Genomic DNA, 23,278 nt, shown 5'->3' with positions numbered 1-23,278 from the left:
TAAAATTTAAAGGGGACAAGTTCTGTCTCTGTAAACTGGAGGCTAGAGTGCCAAGTTGCTAGAAGGGCAGAGTGAAGGTACTCCATGCAGGAATTCAGCTGGGAGCCTTTCTGGGAACTTCCTACACAGGCTGAGGCACCCCTGGGCTGGAAGGGCCTGCTGTGGCCAGGCACACCTGCTGGGTCCCATTCCTCTGGACACAGAGGGCCTCACCTGTCTGCTGCAGCCTGGCTGCCTCCCTCTTTCTGCTACTCCATTCACCTTCCTGTTGTGTTCAGCTGAGGCAGGTGGGGATCTTCCCGAGGGAACTTAGCGAAGCAAAACTGAGGGGGAGCGGAGGAAACACCAAGCCCAGAACCGAAGCTCACAGCCACATGGCTTTCTCACTCCAGAGAGCAGGAGGCCCTAGGGCTCTGTGAGACACACAGCCTGCATCTCGGGAAGTCTCCTTGCTTTGGGAGGGTGTCTGGACCAGCCAGTGAGGGCGGAATCTGGAGCGGCTGGGATCTGGCCAAGACGGCGGTGCAGGCAGGGAGTCGGCATCCAGGACGCCCCCACGACCTAACAGATGGTGGCCAGCCGTCCCAGCCTGCAGGGGTCCAACCTGTCAGTCACCAGCCCAGGGCTGGGGATCAGGAGACATTTAATTGTGGGGAACAGGTGAGAGCCGGATAGTCTCTGAGTCCTGAGCAGGAATCTAAGGTCCAAGGATGGGCTCAGGAGCCAGGCTGGCCTGGTGCTGAGTTTCCAGACTCTGGGGTCACACAGCTCAGTAGGAGCCACACAGCCTGACCATGGCAGGTGGGGATGGATGTTAGGACCCAGGCAGCATTTGCTTCTCTCTTCTCCAAAGACCCAAGGAGACAGGCCCCTAATGGGAACAGGAAGGTCATGGCCCTTCTCCTCTGGCCTTCCTCCCTAACTGAACAGCCCCTGCAGTGGCCTGGCTGCAGCTGCCAGTTAGGTGTCCCCGGGACCAGTTCTTGCTGAGTCCTGCCCTGCTCCACCAGAGTGGTGGCTTTGTTGAGCACTGGAGAAGGGCCACAGCAGGCTGGTTCTCCTGCCCAGTCTCAGCCCCTGTGACTCAGCGCCCTCCCCTACCCACTGCCCACAACCCAGGAGCTGGGAGGCCTATAGAAGAGGTTCCTGGGGCCATCTGCTCTCGCACAGACTCAGGTGAGGAGACAGGAAGTCAGCGATTATGTTCACCGCTACAGGTCTGTCTCCTCGCTTAGAATCACATAGAAGGCTCTAAGGAAGAAGGGGAAGGGCGGGGGGAGAAAATAAGGCTGGTCTATCGCCCCTTAGCAATCCCTTGGTGGTCCTGGGAGCCTCTGTGCCTGTGTCTGTGACTGGCTCCCTCTGGGTTGTGCACCCATGGAAGGCAGAATTTGAACCTCACAGGCGCCTATGCCCAGGGCCCTCGGTCTAGTGAGTGGATGCTAGAACTAACTGTCTATCAAATTGTGATGTGATTGAAGGACTCCTGATGATAGTACAACTCTACAGGAAGTAAAATAGAGCATCTGTTCCCATCACCTAAAATCCCCCTGTTGAGACGCTCTCGTAAATGGTGAGGTCGGTCCACCTAGGAGATATTAATGTCTCTGTTTTCTCATGGCCTCTAGGTCAGGACCTGGATTCTCACCGTGGGCTACACAACCGCCTTTGGGGCAATGTTTGCAAAGACATGGAGGGTCCATGCCATCTTCAAAAATGTGAAAATGAAGAAGAAGGTAATCACTCCCGTTTTGGGATGTTTGCGATGTTCACTTAGCATTTATTTAGCAAATATTATTAGGCACCTACAGTGTGCTTACCACTGGGCTATTTGCTGGGGATTCAAGCTGCACACAAGGCCCATCCCTGCCACCTTCCGCCTCCTAGGGAGATCAAGCAGCTAACAACACATTTTCAACATGGTGATAAGCGCTGGCTGGGAATGTCTAGGGGCAACAGGCGTACAAGCACTCAGGGAGGGCTTCATGTAGGAGGTGGCCCTGATGCTGAGACCCGGAGGGTGAGCGGGGTAGGCAGAGGCCTGGAGAGGGAACTGCATGCATGGAGGCCTGGGGAGGGGATGGGTATGTTCCCAGAGCTGGCAAAGGCTCATCGTAGCCGGGACACATTTGCAGGGACGGGGTGCCAAGTGGAGCCATAGCAAGGAACCTGAACTTTCACTTGTGGGCAATGAGGAGCCCTTACTAGACGGGAGTGAACCAGGATGCAGACCAAATGTAATGCTTCCATTTTCACAGAGGCCCTTAGATGATAGGAGCCCAGCCTTCGTGGGGGTGGAGCGCATTTGCCACCCGTGTGGTTAGGTGTAACCAGCGTGCTGACTCGGCTTGACTCTTAGGATGTAGTCCTAGAGAAACTCTCTCCACCACTGTTGTTTTAACTATTCCAGTTGCACGGTTCTTCCCTCGCTTCTAAAGAAAAATTCAGGCGAGTCTCATGACTTTGAAGACCCTCTGGTCAGCAACTAATATGTGGAGTCCATCAAGAAATTCAGAACTTCAAACTGCCTTCAAAGGCACAGCCTCCCCTGGCTCAGGCCTGCAGCGGGCCAGCTGCCTGACCTGGGAGAGGGGCTGTGCTGGGCTGCTTCTCTCCTTCGCCCACCTGAGCTGTTTCCCTGTCATCCCCTTCCCAAGGTTTCTGAACCCTCTGGAGCTGGAGCTTGGAGTGGTGGAAGGAGCTGCCATGGGGCTTACTAGGCCTGTTTGAACAGACCCTATATAAAGACTCTCCTAGGGGGCTTTTTGGGGCTTTTCAAAGCCCCCAGGACCGGGATGTTCCCTCCTGCAGTGCCCTTGACATGGGTGCCGTACTCCTCCAGGGGGCCACATCTGGTGCACAGGAGGCCCGCGTGCATCCTTCGCCCACACGGACTCGAGGAGCTCAGGTTGATCCCACGGCAGCAGCCCCCCCTCGCTCCGCCCCCGGAACAGCTGGCCAGCCGGTCACCTCAGGTGTCCTGGGCTCCCCCATGCTGCAGGGAGCCCCGTCGGTCAGGCCATCTGAGGGCTTTCCTGAGAGCCTCCCTCTTCATTTGAGGTCAGGGAGGAAGCACACCCCATCCTCTTACTTTGGGGAGAGGTCTCATAACATCATGACACGTCTTTCCAAAAATCCTCTTCTTGACTTGACCCCACCACACACACACACACACACACACACTCTTTAAACCCCTGACGTGAGTATAACCTGTTCACAGACGTCCCCTCTGCAGGGCATGCGTCGTGCTCTCCTCCCCTCTGCTGTGCAGTGCTGTCGTTCTGATTCTTCACCCCAAGCTTGCCTTTGTCATCCGGTTTGGGTTAAGAGTCCTGGCACCTGTGGCAGACAGCCAGCGTGCTGGGGGCTGTGGGGCCACCAGGCGAAGCAGAAAAGCGGCTACTGTTCTCTTCTGTTCCCACTGCTGACCCACTGTGGGTCTTTGAGCAGACGTCATCAACTTTCATGGCCTCTGTTTCCTTATCTATAAACTGGGGCCATATTGAAATGGTGCTATCTCCTGGGCTGTGGTTCTGCCTGGTACCCGGTGGCACCACTCACTCATCGGCCCCTCCACCTGCCAGGGCTGCTTTAGGAGCCGCTGTCCGGATGAGGGAGGACTGTCCTCTCTATTCTACCCTGTCCTCTACCTGGACCACCTTAGGGAAACTGCAGGCTGCATTCAGAGGGAGGAAAGAGCATCTCTGCCACCGCTGCCTGTGCCCACCTAAAGGGTCCTCCCTCATGGGCCTCAGCCCATTTGTGACAACTCCCTTCCATCTGCCCTGACTGTACATTTCATTCAAATGGGAGCTTTTGAAAACTCCAAGAAGTAATCCAGCCCAAGCCAGTTGAAACCACCTCTCTGGGGCTGGAGCTGAGCATCAGGAAGCTTTAAGGTTTTCCCAGGTGATACTAATACACAGACAGGGTGGAAGACCTCGGTCTAGATCGGGGCTACTCAGAGTGTGGGCTGGGCCAGCAGCACCGTAGGCATCACCGGGCGCTTGTTAGAAATGCAGATTCTTGGGTTGCCTGGGTGGCTCAGTCCGTTGAGTGTCTGACTCCTGATCTCAGTTCAGGTCTTGATCCTAGGGTCATAAGTTGGGGCCCCACATTCAGCTCCATACCCAGCATGGGGCACCTGGGTGGCTCAGTCAATTAAGCATTTCCCTTTGGCTCAGGTCATGATCCCAGGGTCCTGAGATCAAACCCTGCATCGGGCTCCTTGCTCAGTGGGGAGCCTGCTTCTCCCTCTCCCTCTGCTTGCCACTCCTCCTGCTTGTGCTCTCTCTCTCTCTTTGTCAAATAAATAAATAAAACATTGAAAGAAAGAGAAAAGAAAAAAGAAATACAGATTCTCAAGGCCCACCCCAGCCCTAAGAATCAGTTTCCTGGGGTGGAGCCCAGGATCATGCCTTCTCTCACCAGCCCCGCCAGATGGGAGCCAAAGTTTGAGACGGTCCCAAGGGACCAAATGACTTCTGAGGCCCCGCCTGCGCCATGGCTATGGTTAGAATTGCTCTGCCATTTATGATAACGCCATCCTGGCTTCGAAGAATCACAGTGTTGATTCTTTTGTGTCAGTATGTGATTCATCCATATTGTCATCTGTAATAAAGAACCGGCCCTTATTTTCCATTACTCATGTGATCACTGAACAAGAACACTCAAATTGTCTGGCAACAATTGACAAAACATGTCAGGGAAGGCTTGGGGAGTTCAGTTGCCTGAGAGCTCCGTGGGGGGCGGGGCTGTGATGTGGCCTCACCTGCTGTGGGGCCGGAGCAAAGCGACTGGCTCCACCCTTGGTCAGCTAGGCCAGTGGAACTCAGGCGGGTGGTGGGCCAGGCGCTGGGGGAAGGGGCTTGTCCGAGAAACTGCCAAAGGCTTTGAGTACAAGATTTGGTCACCAGTTTTGTCTGGTATAAAAATGACTAAGGCCAGATGAACACACCATTGCAGGGGGAGAAACTTTTTGCTCTACTTTCGCTTTCTAGTTATTCCAGAACAGGTTTGCAGTGCTGCCACCGAGCATCCCTTATCGACAAATAGGAGGAAGTTAAAGGTGTAGAAGAGAAATTTATACCTTATATGGATCAAAAGCTCAAGTCTAGGAACCAAATTGTCTTAAAAGGGTTGCGGCAATTACAGGTCAAAACTGGGATTGAATTCTCCATGATTCCAACCCTTCATATAGCCAAGGTTGGTTTTTATTGTTGTTTTCTTGTTTTATTGGGTTTTTTTAAAGTTGAGACCGTTTTTTTACTGACATGTTTACTAGGTATACATAAGTTTGTAAATGCAATATACACTCGTTTTCATACTCTTTCTATCCTTCCCTTCCTTCCCTGGCTCATGCCTCCTCCTCTCAGCACCCACAATGGCATGCCCTCCCAAACACACATACACAAACTTCACCCCATATGGCAACATTTTTAAAGACATTAAAGGAAAAGAAGCCTATTAAAGGACATATTGACATGTGGTGACTTAATGCTTGCAAATCTGGCGTTTTTATGGCACATTACTGATTTTTTGTTTCTAAAGCTCAGTCATAAAATCTTGAATTGGAAGACTTACTACAGTCTTTATTCTGCCTCTTAATAGGACCAAACTGAGACATTGAGATGACAGCAGTAACTCAGAGATGAGATCTTTTGTTCTGGAAGCAGATGTTTTTTTGGAGGACAAAAGCAGGTTCACTCCAGGGGCACCTGGTTGGCTCAGTCAGTAGAGCAGGTCACTCTTGATCTCTGGGTAGTAAGTTCAAGCCCCATGTTGGTTGTAGAAATTACTTTAAAAAAATTTTTTTAATTAAAAAAAAAAGCAAGTTCACATATGACTTGGTACTATTGCAGACAATAACATGGAGACATCACCTCAGACCTTCATGTGGGCTCAGTTTCAGCAAAATGCCGAGAGAGAGCTTTCAGCAGCTTCACCAGAGAGCCCCAGTTGTCTGAGTGATGTGAATTTCACAACTCCAAGGGGCACCATTCACTTTGTATGCCCCTGGAATGGCGTCCCTGAAACTAGGCCATGAGTTGGTCCTAGCAGAAGGCTAGTCTCAATCAGTTAAAATGTCTAAAGTCTCTTGAAGAAATAAACAAATACTCTTTTCTGTAAACCAGGAATCAGACAACTTTTTCTGTAAAAAGCCAGATAGCCAAATATGGACTTTGCAGGCCCTAGAGTTGCTATTGCAACCACTAAACTCTGCTGTTGGAGAATGAAAGCAGCCAAAGAGAAACACATAAATGAATGGGTATGGCTGTATTCCAATAAAACTTCATTTACAAAAGTAAGCGGTGGGCCAGATCCGTAATTTGCTGATCCCTGCTCTAGACAACAATGGAAAGTGACATTTAATAATAATAGCTGACAGCTGTTGAACAGTTATAATAAGCCAGACTTTGGTCATCTAAGACAGGTTATGTGGTTATTGCCCCCATTTTGTAGATGAGGAAACTGGCTCAGAGGGGTTAAGAAACTTACCCAAGGCCACACAGCACATTAGTAATATTCACACTCAGATCTGATTCCAGAACCTGTGCTTAATCATTATTACTGTATGCCTTTGCCCCCACTGAGAATGGAGCCCTAGTAACCTCCTGGCTTCAGAGAGAGAGTTCAGAGTGATGGCATCGGTGTGCACTGACATAATCCGTATTGAGCACGTTCAAGGTCACTGCCTCCTGGAAGGTAGACTCTGAAGGGTCATAGGCCTTTTGTCTCAGGGGATCTGGAGGTGCTGGCCCTTGCTGGTGGGGGAGGTCTGGGGAGGGAGAGAGGACTCAGAGGCTGAAGCCAGTCAGTCCGCCTGCCTGATATCTATGACACCGGCATCTTCCTGACCACCATGATAGTCACTGCCCTGAATCGAGGCTTCTCCCTGCTCACCAGGATACCTGTGCCAGCTCCTAACTGGCCTCCTATTGCGGGCTCCCCGCCTCGACTCTACCCTTCCATGCTGCAGAAGCTCCCCATCATGCCTCTGCTTAATGATGCTTCAACTCCAGCCGCCCCATGTATGGGCCAGTGTCTCCCCAGCTAACCCCCTCTCCAGCCATCCCACCCACCCCACTCACACAGAGCCTCTCACAGAAACACTGGGAGTTTCAGACAGAAGAAACAGCACCTACAAAGGTTTGGAGGGCAAAAATCACAACTCAGCCAGAGACTCGGGAATGGTTAAACATTAACAAGTCCACATGTGTGTTTGGGGAGTAGTCATGCCAAACTTGGGAAAGGCCTTGAATGCCAAGCAAAGGAGTTTGGCTGGATTTATCACCTAGGTGATGGGGAGTCACAGGAGAATCCTGAATCAGGGGTGGCATGATGTGGTCACTCCCCTGACCCAGCCCCTCAGCTCTTCATGCTGCTTCCTCTGTCTGACGTCTCAGTGGCCTCCAGCAACTCCCCCATGAAGCCACCTTATCTCCTCCCCACACCCTCTTGGATTCATCCAGTGCAAGTCTGTCTCTCCTCCCAACCTTATGGGCCCCTGGAGGGCAGCACCAGTCCTCTGATTCTCCAATGCCCAGCACAGGGCCTGCACGGAGTGAGTGCTCAGGGCATGTTTGCTTAGGCCATCACCCATCGACCAGGGCTTATGGAGCACTTTTTCTCTGCCAGGCCTCAGACAGACACTAAGAATACAGTGATGAGCAAAACCAAATCGCACGGAGTTCACAGTCTAGAAGGGAGGAGAGACACAAACCAAATAATCACACAAATAAATGTGAAGTTACAACCGTCATTGGGGCTCCAAAGGCAATGCATGTGGCTATCCAGTGAATGTCCCCCATCCTTGTAGCAAGGACAGGGAGAAGAAGGCGTGTGCCCTGAAAGGTTTGGGGGCTGTCCAGTGAGGAGGGTAGGAACATGCAGCAGCAGGTGTCCCGTGGGAAGTAGAACCTGAACCCTGGGCAGGTGGCAGGGACCTTGAACTTACAGTGCCACTTTCTCCTATCCTCTTCCTGAGGCTCATGCATTCATTCCCCAAACATTCCCCAGGAAGGTCTGAGAGCCAGCCTCTGTATAAGGCGCCAGGGCACAATGGGGAGACTAGTTGGCCCTGCCTCTGCTCTGACCGGAACACGACTGCAGGGCGCGCCCTGTGCAAGGCCCGCCTGGGATCCCTGAGGAGCAGCTCCGGCTCAGTGTTGAAGTCAGGGTAGGAGGGTGCCCTCAAGAAGGTGAGAGAAGGACCTTCCAGGGTCAGGCACACCATGGGCACGTGCCTGGGGGCTCGAACAGCCTTGGGTGAGCATTAAGTAGGGAGGCCCCTTCCAGCCTGTCCTCCGCATCCTAAGCTCCTCGGCCCTGTCTTCCTTTTGCCCCACTTTCTCAAGGCTAGCAGGGAGTTGCCTAGTTCCCCAGAGAGTAAGGGTTAAGCAGGATTTCTGCAAAGCATCAGTGGTTCATTGGATGCTGCCAGAAAATCTCAAAGAGGGGGTTTTGCCAGTGCCCAGCCCCCCCATAAAGCAGTTTTGGTGGATTTGATCTCTTTGGCAGGAACTCAGCAATACTTTCCTGTTCTTTTATAATTCAGCAACACAGAGGCCCTTCTTGAGTTTCTATTTCTCCTTTTAAAATGGCTTTAATCATTAAAAACCAGACCTGGTGATATTTCTTAAGCTTCTGCCTCAGTTTTGTTTGTTTTCCTATAGTCTCTTCCAGAAGGACTTCATCACATTAGCTGTTGGGGGAGGGGGCACTTAAACGTGGAATGAATGAAATACAGGTTATCTTCAGAGCTGGCAGCATCTGTCCCTGGGCCCGCCCCCATCAAACAGACAGAAAGTGGGGTGGGAGTTTCACCACGTAATTAAGACATCCCAGGCTGCAAAGAGGGACAGAAATTGTATTTCTTTTTTTTGTAAATATACCTTCACCTCAAGTGGATCCATCAAACTTGTAAGTGCCTACTGCTTGCCAGGCCCTGCTAGGTGCTGAGGATGCACAAAAAAATACAATCGGCTTCCCTTCTGTCAGGGGCTCCCCGGTTTCCTGAGAAGTACAGAATAAAACAATATAGCATCTGGTCGGTGCTGTAAGTGTGTGAGGGTGTGGACTTTGGAGAAAGACAGAGCTTGCTTCAAATCTGGACTTCACCTCTTACTCGCTGTATTACGTTGAACAAGTTACTTAGCCCCTCACAAACCTTAGTTTCTTCATCCATAAAATGGGAACAGTTAGAGGCACCTGGGTGGCTCAGTCGGTTGAGCATCTGACTCTTGGTTTTGGCTCAGGGCATGATCTCAGGGTCATGAGTTCAAGCCCCATGTCGGGCTCCACACTCAGTGTGCAGTCTAGTTGAGACCCTCTCTCTCCTCTTCCCCCGCCCAACTCGTAAATCACTCTCTCCCTCTGTCTAAAATAATTAAATCTTTCTTTTTAAATGGGAATAATAATAGTATCTGCCTTTATTAGAGATAATATATGTAACCAATTAATCAACCTAGAGGCAGGCACAGAGTAAGTGTTCACTAAATATCCTTGTTGGTACTACCATGACTTCTCTGGATAGTACGTGAACAGGTGCTGTAGGAGTAATGAATTCTGCTGTGGGAGTTAGAGTGGACTTCATGGAGGAAGTGACAGTGGATCTAGGTCTTTAAAGATCAGTAGGAGTTTGCCAGACGGAAAGAACAGGATGTTTCAGACAACAGAACTGGCACCTACAAAGGCCTGGGGGTGGGATTTTTCGGGGAGGGGAGGTAGTAAAAGTCACAGCAGGTCCAGAAACTCCGAGTCCTCAAACCTAAATAAGTGCATGTGTGTATCTAGGGAGCGGCCGAGCCAAGCTCATGAGAGACCTTGAATGCCAAGCAAAGGAGTTTGGCTGGATTTATCCTGTGGGTGATGGAGAGTCTCGAGAGATTCTCACACCCCTGAGCCCGCCCCTCAGCTGCTGTCGGGGAACCTCTCTCACGTCTGCTGACTTGTGGCCCTGCCCTCTCTGCAGATCATCAAGGACCAGAAGCTGCTGGTGATTGTCGGGGGCATGCTGCTGATCGACTTGTGCATTCTGATTTGCTGGCAGGCTGTGGACCCTCTGAGGAGGACGGTGGAGAGGTACAGCATGGAGGTAAGCGCCCACGGTGTCAGGAGGGAAGCCCTCGGGCACGCTGCTCCCAGACGCTCTGGGACCGGCGGGCAGCACATAGCCCTGACCACCCCAAGTGCACTGCTTAGGAAGAAATCAAGGTCGTTCCAGGGGAATCTTCACAGCTGCATGTGGGCCCACATTCCCCATCAGAAACTCCTCATTTAGTTCTGTTTTCTTCCATTTGAGACATATTCCAGAAAGGCCAAATAGAAAGTCTTCGCTCCTGGGAAAAACGCGGTGAAAGAATTGTCTAGTGATATTAATGTATGCAGAAACAAGAAATGTTGGGCCATTTAAATGAGTATATTCTGTGCACATTGTTGAAACCCCCATTTATAGGATCTATCCATCCGGAAATTACATTGCGTTTCAACCTCCTTAAAAGCAAGTTCTCTAAGGGTTGTACTCGGGAGTAAACATTCTGATTGCTCCTTCTAGTTACTATGTGATTTTCGAAGTGAGAAGTTCTGTTAAAAGGAAGAACCTTAAATAGAAGTACATAAAAGTAGATATTTTAACAGTCTTGCATTCAGCCTTGCCCTCTACTCACACTGGTCTTCCCAGGATGCTCCAGATTAGGGAAGTTCAAGACCCTTTGGAAGCTGTGGTTTTGTTGCCTTGCTCTTAGAACGGTTAAGCTTGCCTCCGTGGGAGAGGGCCGGGCTTGAGCGGCGTGTGCCGTGCATCCTGATTTCCGTACGGTGTAGCAGATTCCACCGAGAGAACCGCAATCTGCATTATTAGAGAAATCTTTTTGTGGGGTGTACTGTGGATTCTTAAACCAACGTGGAAATGGTCATTTTATGCACTGAGGACAGAGGTTTTTACCCTTCTGGACAAGATGGTTTTCTGACAAATAAGAAGCCCAGCTTCATTTGCAGGGGAACAAATAGAGGGTTTTCTCAGTGCCGTGAGAAGCCGGGAAGCCAGAGCCGTGGCAGAGAACGCCGTTTTCTGCCAGCGCAGATGTAGGACACAGCGTTAGGGCTGGTGCCTCCATCTCACAGCCTTTGGCCTCACTTTGGGAGGAAGCAGGACTTCAGACAGGCACGGCCAGGACTGCCAGAGGAGGAAGGCCCAAATGCTAGCTGTACCCATGTGCCAAGGGGGCAGGAGGTCACTGGGGCAAACAAGTTGTTTCCAGAGGGGAGGTGACGCCTGGTTACCACTCATGGTGCACCGTTGGCAAAGGAGCAGTCCTGCCCCCCACTGCACCCTGGGGAGCTCCTCATTCACTGCCAGGAGTTGGAAATGCAGACAGGATGCCAACAGGAGGAAGAACTGTCATGGCTACCTGGGCCTCTGGACTAGGGGAGAGCCAGGGGGGTGCTAATCACCAGCCGTAATGTGATAATGGCAACAGCCATGATGGCGATAGCCAGCTCTGTGTGTTAACTCACTGAATCCTCACAGTAACTGTGGCACAGGGGCCGCCCTTAGCCCCGTTTTAATGATGAGGAAACAGAAATCTGAAGAGATTAGTTATCCAAGGCTACCTAGCAGGTTAGTGGCAGCACCACTAACTACCCTCTTATGCACCACCCTACCCTACCTGCCTTTCAGCACATGGACAGCACTTTGCGGTTTTTAGGGGCTCTCCCAGAGCTTGGCCACGGGCACAGATCTGGGAAGTGGGCAGGGCAGGAAAGCATTTTCCCTTTGTGCAGGTGAGGGCTCAGATTAGAGTGCCAGCCAGACTGAGAGCCCAGGATGTCAGGGAGGGGGAAAGCAAGTCAGGCAGAGCCCACCTGAACACCTGGAGCTGTGCAGGTGGACCGAGTGCACCGAGTCCAGACCAGTCTGCTGGCTTGCAGCCTAGCAGGGGGTGGCTGGGGAGGCGGGGCGCTGCTGCCTCTGCTAGAGGTTAAGGTGGAGGCCAACTACGCACCAGGGGTTCCCCATGCTCTGGCTGTGGCACAGAGAGGCCGCAGGGCTGGTTTCAGCTCCAGTCAGCAGACTCCAGTAGTGGACCCGGGAACCCGGTCCCCCTGGACCCTTTAAAGGAGATCAACCTTGTGCAGTCAGGTTAGCGTAAGTGACAGTTTGCTATCGCCGACCTTACCTTTCTTCCTTTCTTTCTGAAATAAGTACAGAGGCTCTCAGTGGCTCCGTGCAGAGAACCCTAGACCATGTGCAACCTTCCAGGGCAACGAGTCTCAAACGGAGGAGCCACGGGGGTCCATGGAAATGCCTCACTGTGTAGATGAGGAAACTGAGTCTGGGGAGGGGACCCGCCCAGGGGCATCCAGACTTTCCGTGGTAGGGCCTGGAGGAGAGCCAGCTCCCTGGCTCTTGGCCCAGATACTCCATCTCGGTTTCCCTCCAGGTATCTGCTGAGATTTCTCTCTGAACCTTTTCTAGCCTGCTTCTCTTTTTCTCCTCTTATTTTTAGGGTTGCCCTGTCATTCTGTTGCCATGACAGCAGAACCCTTTGATTTGTCGACCCGCAGCCCTGTCGGCTTATTGTCGTTTTGCCACCAAACAGCACCAGGCAACCAGTTGATTTCTCTCCGGCCCTCCTCCTCTGTCAGACACAGCGTGGTGGTTGAACAGTGTGCCCAGGGGATGAGGTGTTCTAAATCATCCTTCAAGGGGCTGTTTTTTCCAGGACTCCCAGTGAGAGAGAAAGTCTCCGCTTAGGGGAGAAATGATCAAAGACCTTTGCTGTCTGTCCCCACCTGCCCTTACCGACCCGGGATGCCTTTGGTTGCTCTGGACACTCTGGACACTGTGAACACCTCAGGATTCCAGTCATAGGCCTTGCTCTGTGTTACACTTTCAGGCCTTTGCCTGTGCTGTTCCCTCTTTCAGAATGTTCTCTGACAAGTAAATGATCTCAGTTCCAGGCCCCTGGGTTATCTCTATGGGGATGTGTCCCTGAGTCCCCTAGCTCCACCAGATTTCAGCTCCTACTCCTCCACACCCCTGTGCCTAGCTTCTTAGCAGCACTTAGCGTGCTGCCCAGCTTGGCTGCATGCTGCCCTGCCCCTGCCTTCACTAGACTGCCAACTTCTCCACGACAGAGACCCCCACACACACTGCCCAGCCAGCAGCCCTGCACACATCTTCCACTGGGGAGACAGAGGTAAGCACAGGAGCCATGGCCCTGATCTCACGGTGCCCACCGGCTAGTCGGGGTGCAGACAGTAAACACACAGATGAATACGCGGGAGCACTTTCGATTGCATGGATTCTGTTAGCGGTTAGAAATAAATAGGATGAAGAGTTGGTGAATAACGGGAAGGACCCGTGGAGATTCTCCCAGTGAGAGTGCATGCAAGTGTCCAGAGAATGAAATTCTGATTCTGGAGTCCTACTGGAGACATCCCAGCTCCGCACCCTTATTCATTTCCATGCGATACATATTTATATAGCACTTGTTATATGCCAGGTACTATTCTAAATGTGTGATGCGTATCATTTTTTAAATGTATACTTAATAGGCTTTGTTGCTTAGGGCAGTTTTTGGTTTACAGGAAAAATTAACAGAAAGCACAGAGAGTTCCCATATACACCCCACCCCACACCCCACAGTTTCTTCTATTATTAACATCTTGTGTCGTGTGGTGTATTTGTTACAATTGATGAACCAATATTGATTTGTTATTATTTACTAGAGTCCATAATTTATGGCTAGGTGGGGTTCATTCTTTCTGTTGCACATTCCATAGGTTTTGCCAAATGCAAAAGTCATGTATCCACCATTACAGTGTCATACAGAAGGGTTTCACTGTCCTAAATGCCCTCAGTACTTCGCCAACCCCTGACAACCACTGATCTTTTTATCATCACCATAGTTTTGCCTTTTCCAGAATGTCATATAGTTGGAATCATATGCTAGGCAAGCCTTTTCAGGCGGGTTTCTTCGACTTAGCAGTACAACTTGAAGGTTCCTGCATGTCTTTTCGCGGCATGATCACTCGTTCTTTATCACTGAATAATATTCCATTGCATGGATGTACCACAGTTTAATCTATTTGCCCATGAGAGGACATCTTGGTAGCTTCCAAGTTTTGGCAATCATGAATAAAGCTGCCATAAGCACTTTTGTGTAGGGTTTTATGTGGACGTAAGTTTTCAACTCATTTGGGTAAACACCTCAGAGCATGATCTCTGGATCGTATGCTAAATCTATGTGTGGCTTTGTAAGAAACTGCCCAACTGTCTTGCAAAATGACTGTACCATTTTGCATTCCCATCAGCAATGAATAAGAATTTCTGTTGCCCTACATCCTTGTCAGCATTTGGTGTTGTCAGTGTTTTGGATTTTAGCTATTCTATAGGTACGAAGTGATGTCACACTTTTTATTTTAAGTCATATTTCCTTAATGATGTGTGATATGGCACATCTTTTCATGTGCTTATTTGCCATCTGCTATCTTCTTTAGTGAGGTGTCTGTTTAGGTCTTTTACTTTCTTTGTAATTAGATTGTCTTCTTATTGTTGAGTTTTCGAAGTTCTTTGTATATTTTGGATGCCAGTCATTTATCAAATATGTTTTGTGAATCTTTGCTCTCAGTCTGTATCTTGTTTTTTCATTCCTTTAACATTATCTTTTGCAAAACACAAATTGTTTATTTTAATTAAGCCCAATCTATATTTTTTCTATCAGTAAGCTTGTTTTCAGTGCTGCATCTAAACACTCATTGCCAAACTCAAGGTCACCTAGATTTTCTCCTGTTACCTTTCAGAAGTTTTATAGCTTTGCATTTTACATTCAGGTCTGTGGTCCATTTTGAGTTAACTTTTGTGAAAAGATACAAGGTCATTTGCTAGACTCATTTTTATGCATGTGAATGTCTAGTTGTTCCAGCACCATTTATCAAAAATACTATTCTTTCTCCATTGCCTTTGTGTCTTTGTCATAGATCAGTTGACTATATTTGTATGGGTCTATTTCTGGACTCTCTGTTCTGTTCTATTCATCTATTTGTCTGTTCTTTTGCCAATACCACATTGTTCTGATTACTATAGGTTTATAGTAAGTCTGGAAGTCAAACAGTGTCCGCTTTCCAACTTTATTCTTCTTCAATATTGCATTGGCTATTCTGGGTCTTTTGCCTTTCCATGTAAACTTTAGAATCAGTTTGTTAACGTCCACAAAGTGCCTTGCTGGGATTTTGTTTGGGATTGTGTTGAATCTATAGACTAAGTTGAAAAGAATGGCTATCTTAACAGTATTGAATGTTCCTATCCATGAACATGGAATGTCTCCTCATTTGTTTAGATCTTTTCTGGTTTATTTTATCAGAGTTTTGTAGATTTCCTCACATAGATCTTATACATATTTTGCTAGATTTATACCTAAGTATTTTACTTTGCTTTTGGTAAAAATGCAAATAGTATTGTATCTTTAATTTCAAATTCTAGTTGCTCATTTCTGGCATATTGGAAAGCAATTGACTTTTGTATACTAACCTATATCCTACAACCATGCTATATAATTGCTTATTAGTTCTGGGAGGTTTTTTTTGTTGACTCTTTGGAACTGTCTACATAGACAATCATGTCAACTGCACACAGACAATTTTATTTCTTTCTTCCCAATCTGTATAGCTTGTATTTCCTTTTTTGTCTAATATTTGTATTAACTAGGGCTCCAAGTACAATGTTGAATAGGAATGGTGAGAAGGGGACATTCCAACCTTATTTCCAATCTTAGAGGGGAAGCACCTAGTTTCTTACTATATTAATGATGTTAGTATATTATTTTCTTCTTAAAGTGTATGTGTGTGTGTGTGTGTGTGTATGAAATAGTTTGAAACAGTTCTGCTGGCCAAAGCCAAGGGTGCCTTTGGGGAGGTGACAGGAAAGACAAATGAAGATGTGGTCAGAGCCTGATCATTAGGGACATTATGTGCTAAACAGGAGTTTAAACTTCAAAATTAAAGACATTCAATCAGGGGAGTGACATGATCAGGTTTGCCCTGGCTGCAGGGTGAGAACAGATGGAGGGGCGAGGCTGGAGGCCCAGAGATGGCTCAGAGACGGTTTTTGCTATAATCCAGGCAGGAACTGATGGTGACCTGAAACAGGGCAGTTGCAGTGGGAACAAGGAGAAGTGGGTGGCTTTGAGAGAGATTAAGGAAGCAGATACGACAAGACTTGGTGATTGATTGACTCTATGGGGTGGGACAGGGAGGCAGCAAGGGCAATGCCCAGATCTCTGGGTGGTGGATGGCAGACCTATTCACTGAGGCAGGGTGCAGAATAAGGAGCAGTTTTGGAAGGGCATGTAAGGGCCTCACTTCTGGGCAGAGGAGCTCAAAAAATTGGATACAGAGTCGTGGAGCACAAGGGAGTAGTTTGTCCACTAGATAGAGACAGGGCAGAGGAGCTGTGGGAATGAGTGTGCTCACCCAGGGAGTGGGTGCAGTAAGAATCAAAGATGTCCTGACTGGAGCCTGAGTAACCACAAAGCACTGATGGGGACCGAAGAAGCCTGGGAAGGGAATTTCAAAGTGGTGGTGAGGAAGGGAGGGAGTAGCCAGGAGAGAGAGCTGCACATGCACAGGGGGCACTTGAAGGAGGGAGAGCTCTCTGAGACAAATGCCACAGACGAAGGTGAGGACTAACAGGTGCACCCCCTGACTTGGCCCCAGGCTTAGTGCTCCCACATTGCATCTCAGCCCTCCCTTCCTCTGCTTTACAGCATCTGATGGGAAGATTGGCTGCTTCTGCATTTCAGAGCAGGTGTGGGTAAATCTGCCAAGTACGCTAAAAGGGGTTTTTTAGCTATGATTTGTGTTCTCGAGAAAAAGGGAAAACACTTGTTTTTGAATACTACTCTACTAGTGGTGATGGTGAGTAGGTGTTATATATATGGGTCTGGAGTTTGGGGAGACGTGTAAGCCTGAGATGGGAACTTGGACGTGGTCTTCATAGAGATGGCACTGAAAACCTTGGACGAGAGCCCTAAGATGGTGCTTGGATGAGGGGCGAGGCATACAGACGGAGAAGAGAAGGGGACCAAGGGCAGACCCTCAATCACTCCAGTTTTTGGACATCAGGAAGGTAGGAGAGAAACAGCAAAGGACCTAGAAGGAGAAGCCACCAAGATGGGAAGAAAACCATATGCATTTGGTGTCTAGGAAACCAAGTGAAGAAAGAGTTTCAAGAAGGAAGTTTTGATCAAGTGTGTTAGATGTTGCTTTTAGATCAAGTAAGGTGAAAACCAAGAATTGACACTGTATGTGTATTCATACACACACACCCATATGGGATTTTTTTCTTTTAAGGAAAATAATTTGAGATAATTTCCCCCGCAAAGTAAAAGCAATGTATACTGATGGTATGAAGACAGCCTGTGAATCTAGGTGGAAGAGTTGTTTGGTTTTTTCCCCAAGCCTTCCTTCTACACCAGCCACCTCTTACACTTCCACTTGACCACTCTGAAATGGTTTTGAAGTGAAGAGAAGATGGGAGACAGCACGAAAGGTTGCTGAACGTCGAACACCCCGCAGAGCCTCAGGGCAGCCACCAAGGCAGCATCCTGAGACCACCTGCCCTCCCTAAAGACATCCCCCATCTGCTCCCAGGCAGGTCGCAACAAGAGAGGGAATTGTGTGTGCTCCAGTCCCCCATGGGAGCCATGTGTGTGGAGTTTATTTATGGAAATGGTGAAAGACTGTCTCCGCAGGCTGCAAGTAGCCTACATCGAGAAATCCCGGCACTCTGGGTTCTGTCGTTTTCTGGCCATTTGGGCAGTAATCAAGTTAAGGGCAGTCTGGAACAGAGAGGTATTTCAAACTTCCCTCCATGTTCCATGCCTCTACCGTCCCTTTTGCGGAAGCAAACCAGGGCTTTCAAAGTCATAGACTACACTTGGCTTTGAAACTGGTGGCTTATGCCAGTATGTTTCTATGGCAACGGATATTGGAAGAGGCAAATACATAGAGTTTTAAATAATTTTAACTCTTATCTTCTACCTTCTCCACAGTTGCTCTGCAAAAAATCCAATCACAGAGCACATACTTTCTGGAAACATCTGGTATCCTTATAAAGCTTGTCCAAGTTCCATCTCATACTCCTCATTTCGAAATAAAGAGATACCAGAATGGCCAGGGTGAGGGTAGTGCTAAGGATCAGAGTCCACTCTGCTCTGTGGACGGCTCACAGGTGGCCTGGTGGTCTAGAGCTTCGATGCAAAGGGTCACATTCCAAGCTATGGGTCATCACTGCCAGCCCTGGACAGTGGGGAAGGTCTTTATCATCCATGGGGTCCTGGATGGCTGGGCTGGGGCCCTGGCCAGATGTGGACCAACTCCAGGCAGGGGAGTGGGACCCCACGAGGACCTCTGACAGAGTCTGCTAGCTGAGGGCTGCCCAGTTAGCCTGACTACTCCCTGGAGACAGCTACAACAGCTGAACTTCTGGCCAGTTCATTCTCCTGGTTCAAATCCAACCCTTCACTAGAGGATGAAGCCCACACTCCTTAGCAGACCTGGAGGTCCTCGACCTTCTGAGTTTATTTGCCTCCCCATCTATGGGCCCCTCCTCCCTCCTTGTGCGCAGCTACCCTGAATGGTCGGCATTCCTCCAAAACATCGTGCCCCCTCTTCCCGCACACCTTTGTCCGTGCCGTCCTCTCTACCCAGAACACCCTCTTGACCACCCCGAGATGCCATCTTCTTGCAAAAACGTCCTACTTGACCTTCAAGAGGCAGCTTGGAAACATCTTCTCTGGGAGACTTTGGAACATGCAGTCTGCCGTGGCTGCATCTGCCTAGGCCCCTTCTCCTGTTTGCCCCCTCATTCCAGTCACAGCACTGGTAATTGACTGTCTGTGCACCTGGCGCCCCACGTCTGTGACCTCCTCGGAGGGCAAGGCCATCTGTGTGTCCCCAGTACCCACTCACTGGCAGGGCCTGACTCAGAGTAAGTACTCGGTAAATATTTATTGAATAAATTGTTTCCTCCACCTGGAACTCTCTCCCCATGCCTCCATATGTCCAAATTCAACCCATCTGTCTGGGCCCATTAAGCCGGCTTCTCCAAGAAATGTCTTTGCCGAGTTGCAATTTAATTTAATATTACACCCTCACCTTTTACCAAGGGCCCACTTACGGGACTAAAGCTGCCAATTGAAGAATGATTCAGCATCTTCTGTAAAGGACTGTTGTTCAGTTTGTGACTTAGTGCCCCTGAGATGAAGATCCATGAGCTAGATCCTCATGGAATTCAGAGCCAGGAAATGGGATGTGCTCTCCCGTGAACTTGTATCTACTTCCTTCCTTCGATCAGGCAGTCGTAGCTGAATAAGCCACTCCGTTTTCTTTTTAACCTTGGCTGCCAGAAAGTAGGAGCCAAATTCAACACTCTGGCTGCAATAACCATCTTATCTCAGGTTCCTGGAGGATTATCTCTCTTTCTGATCATGTGTCTTTATTTTTAACTGTCCTGTTGTGTTTAGGCTTTTATTGTGCGCTGCCTCAGGCCCTTTGGGAGAGCAGGCAAGGTGTGAATTCCAGATTAAGTTATTAAAATGAGAATGCCAGGCAGGATTTAATTGGAATAATATGCCAGAGAGACATTTAAGGATGTCCACAGATACTCGCCTTCTGGCACGGGTCCCGGCCTAGCCCCAGCTGCAGTCAGCATCGTGGGCCCCATGTGTGGACAGACGGGCTCTGCCGGCCACAGCCACATTTCTGGAACATCTTGTATCATCAGAAGGCATCTTAGATATGTGAGAGATTAGTTTTTTCCATCTTCCTTGTTGGCTTCCCTTTTGCCTTCACAAAGCAAGAGACGCAGAGCCACCACACCAGAGCACAGCCCTGAGGCTAGAAATTCTCTGGCGCCTCCCAGACCATGTGCTCTCCAGGGGATGATCTGTTCACTAGAAATTCTTGAGTACCTGGAACAGAATGGCTGGAAAATTGTCTGTGATACTGGCAACTTCTGACCACTGTGTGTCTTGGTAAAACCATTCCAGTTCTTGAGCAAAAGGAGCCTTTAGATTTTGGTGATTTTTTTCCCCAATCCCACACATCCGTGTCGGCAGAAACTTCGGCTGCTGCACCCACAGAGACCTTCCCTCTTTTTGGTGGGGAAAATTCCAAACAACCTACTCTTCGTAAACTATGTGTCATCAGGGTGTTCCTTCAGCATTTGGGGGGGGGGCACTGTCTGCCATGCTCAGACTCCGTTAAGGACTGCGCAGGCCGGTGGGCAAGATTAGACACACACAGAGACACACAAGCGGGGCGTTGTCGCCAACTCTATGTTCCCTCCGACACAGGCCTCCAGATTCTCAGTTTAAAGTTCAAGTGACAGGGCTGAGATACTGGGCTTCCTTTTCTAAAGTAGGAGCCAGGATTGAGTTTGGATTTAATGCCCCTCAGATGATGAAAAAGTAAAAGAGAACCTGTGTTAGTCAGGGTGTGCGAGGTTTTGCTCTGGTGGGAAAAAAAAAAACAAAAGCTCTGGCCTAAAGATAATAAAGATTCTTTACTCACCAGAGTACTTGTCCATCAAGAGTCAACTACAGCTTTCCCCCTAGTGTCCTAACTCCAGGACACAGCTGGTGGGGCAGTTTCTGCGGCAAAGAGAAAGAGTACGTGGTCAAGCATGCACTGACTTTTAAAGCTCCCACTCCTGAGTATCACATGTTGTTTCCGTGCATGTTTTAGTGGGCATGTTCATAGTGCATGCCTGAGTTCATGGGGCACGGAAGAGCAGTCCTACTATGTGCTGAAGGGAGAGAGAACCAGGTACTGATATACAAGGTTCTCTGTACCTAGTACAGTGATTGTAGTGCATTCTATATGAATGATATATTACACTCCATCCAACTTCCTATCGCTCACAAATACTGCCCCATCCGAGAATGTGAGCTCCCCAACGACTTGGCGGGAGGGATGGTTGTCTTTTATTCACTGCAGGATCCCCAGCATATGGAAAAGTCCCCTGCACATAGGACACACTCAATAAATAATAGTAATTGAATAATTGAATGAACTCCGCCTTAGAGCAACCATATTGGAACATCAGTGGGATATTCTCTGAGAGGTTGTGTACTAATCCCACAGGCTCTACTGCCAAACCCTTTCCTAACCCACCACTCTGTCCACCTCCGCTGCTACCACTGAGGCCCAGAGCACCATCACACTCAGTATCTGGCCTCACAGAAGGGGGAGCTGTGAGGAAAAGCCGCCGTCGACACAGTGCGCGAGAGGTGTGATGAAGTGAAGAACTGTGATCATGCAAGGCACTGAGTTGTTTATTGTTCTTACAGGTTTCTAAGCGGGCTCCCTGCTCCCACTCATTGTCATTTACAAGCAGAGACGTTCATTTTTGATGGTTTATTTTGAGATATAATTCAGATGCCATAAGATTCAGTTTTAAAATGTATGCCACTGTGGCTTTTAATACATTCATAAGACTGTGCGAACACCCGCACTGATTCCAGAACTATTTCATCATCCCCAGAATAAACCCCTCTCCTTTGGCCCATCACCCCAGCTTCCCCTTCCCTCCAGCTCCTGGCAGCCAGTCATCTGCTTTGTATTTCATGGATTTGCCTGCTCTGGACATGTCACGTCAGTGGGATCATACAATATGCAGCCTTTTGGGTCTGGCCTCTTTCACTTAGCAGAAGGATTTTCCAGCTCCGTCCATGTTGTAGCACGTGCCAGCACTGCACTCCTTTTATGGCTGAGTAATATCCCCTTCTATGGATAGACCACATTTTGTTTGTCTGTTCATCAATTAATGGACATTTGGGTTCTTCCCATCTTTTGGCTATTATGAACAATGCTGCTATGAGCATTCATGTACAAGTTTTTGTGTAAACATTATGTTTTCAATTCTTTTGGGTATATACACACATACATACATACCCACAACACACACACACCCCGTAGAATTGCTGGGTCATATAAAATTCTGTTTAACATTTTTAGGAACACAGTGGCTGTACCATTTTACATTCCCAGCAGTGTATGAGGGTTTCAATGTCTCCACATTGTTGCCAAAAATTTTATTTATCTGCCCTTTTGGTTATAACCATCCTTTTGGGTATGAAGTGTTATCTCATTGGGTTTTGAAGAGAATTATTATTGAATAACTAATGATGGTGAGCATCTTTTCATGTGCATGTTGGCCATTGGTATATCTCCTTTGGAGCAATAACTCTTCAAGTCCTTTGCCCATTTGTTATTATTTGTCTTTTCATTGTTGATTTGTAGGAGTTCTTTATGTATTCTGGATACTACTAGATCCTTATCAGGTATACGATTTGTGAATATTTTCTCCCTTTCTGTGGGTTGTCATTTCACTTTCTCAGTACTGTCCTGTGACATGCAAAAACATTTTTAATTTTGATGATGTTCAGTTTATCTATTTTTTCTTTGGTTGTTTGTACTTTAGATGTCATAACTCAGAAACCGTTGCCTGGTCCAGGGACATGAGGATTTATTACACTTATGTTTTCTTCTAAGAGTTTTATAGTATTAGTTTTACATTTAGGCATTCTGTCTAGGAGGTAATGGTACAAATTATTTCTTTTGCATGTGGATATCTAGTTGTCCAAGGACAATTTGCTGAAAAGAATATTCTTTCCCCCATTGAATAGTATTCTAACCCCTATACAAAATCAATTCACCATTGATGTATGGTTTATTTCTGGATTCTCAGTTTTATTCCATCAGTCTACATGTCTGTCCTTATGCCGACACCACTCTGTCTTGATTATTATCACTTATGGTAAGCTTTGAAATTGGGAAGTATAAGTCCTGCAACTTCATTATTTGTTTTCAAGACTGTTTTGGCTATTCAGGGTCGCTTGATTCCGTTAGAATTATAGGATCGGTTTTTCCACGTTTGCAAAAAAGATCGTTAGGATTTTCATAAAGGTTGCATTGAATTTGTAGATCGATTTGGGGAGTATCAACATGTTAACTAATTAACAAACCATACATGGCCCCCAACATTCTGTCTCACCTCTTCCTGTTTTTCCATCACATTATTTATCCTTCACTCTCTCCTCTCTCTCCTCTGTTTTTGTCTTCCTCCCGTAGAATGTGAGCTCCTTGAAATCGGGCCCTTGCCTATCCTGTGCAGTGCTCTCCCCCTAAAGCCTAGTATAGGGCCTGGCAGGTACATAGTAGGTGCTTAATATATGTTGGTTGAATGGACATGTGAATGATGAGCAAAGAA

The 23,278-nt window shown here is 48.3% G+C and overlaps 1 protein-coding gene across 1 annotated transcript in view; it reads left to right on the top strand.

Annotated features, from left to right (window-relative positions):
* Positions 1–23,278, top strand: part of GABBR2 (gamma-aminobutyric acid type B receptor subunit 2) — a 340,039-nt gene that overhangs the window by 275,183 nt on the left and 41,578 nt on the right. Inside the window, exons 13-14 of the mRNA XM_011219329.3 lie at positions 1,629–1,736; positions 9,974–10,096. Coding sequence (XP_011217631.2) covers positions 1,629–1,736; positions 9,974–10,096 — 231 coding nt within the window. The remainder of the gene's footprint in view (positions 1–1,628; positions 1,737–9,973; positions 10,097–23,278) is intronic.

The sequence above is a fragment of the Ailuropoda melanoleuca genome, chromosome 7 (genome assembly GCF_002007445.2).
Source record: "Ailuropoda melanoleuca isolate Jingjing chromosome 7, ASM200744v2, whole genome shotgun sequence".
NCBI lineage: Eukaryota > Metazoa > Chordata > Mammalia > Carnivora > Ursidae > Ailuropoda > Ailuropoda melanoleuca.
Note: the sequence above shows the minus strand (reverse complement) of the source record. Positions and strands in the feature narration are given on the sequence as shown.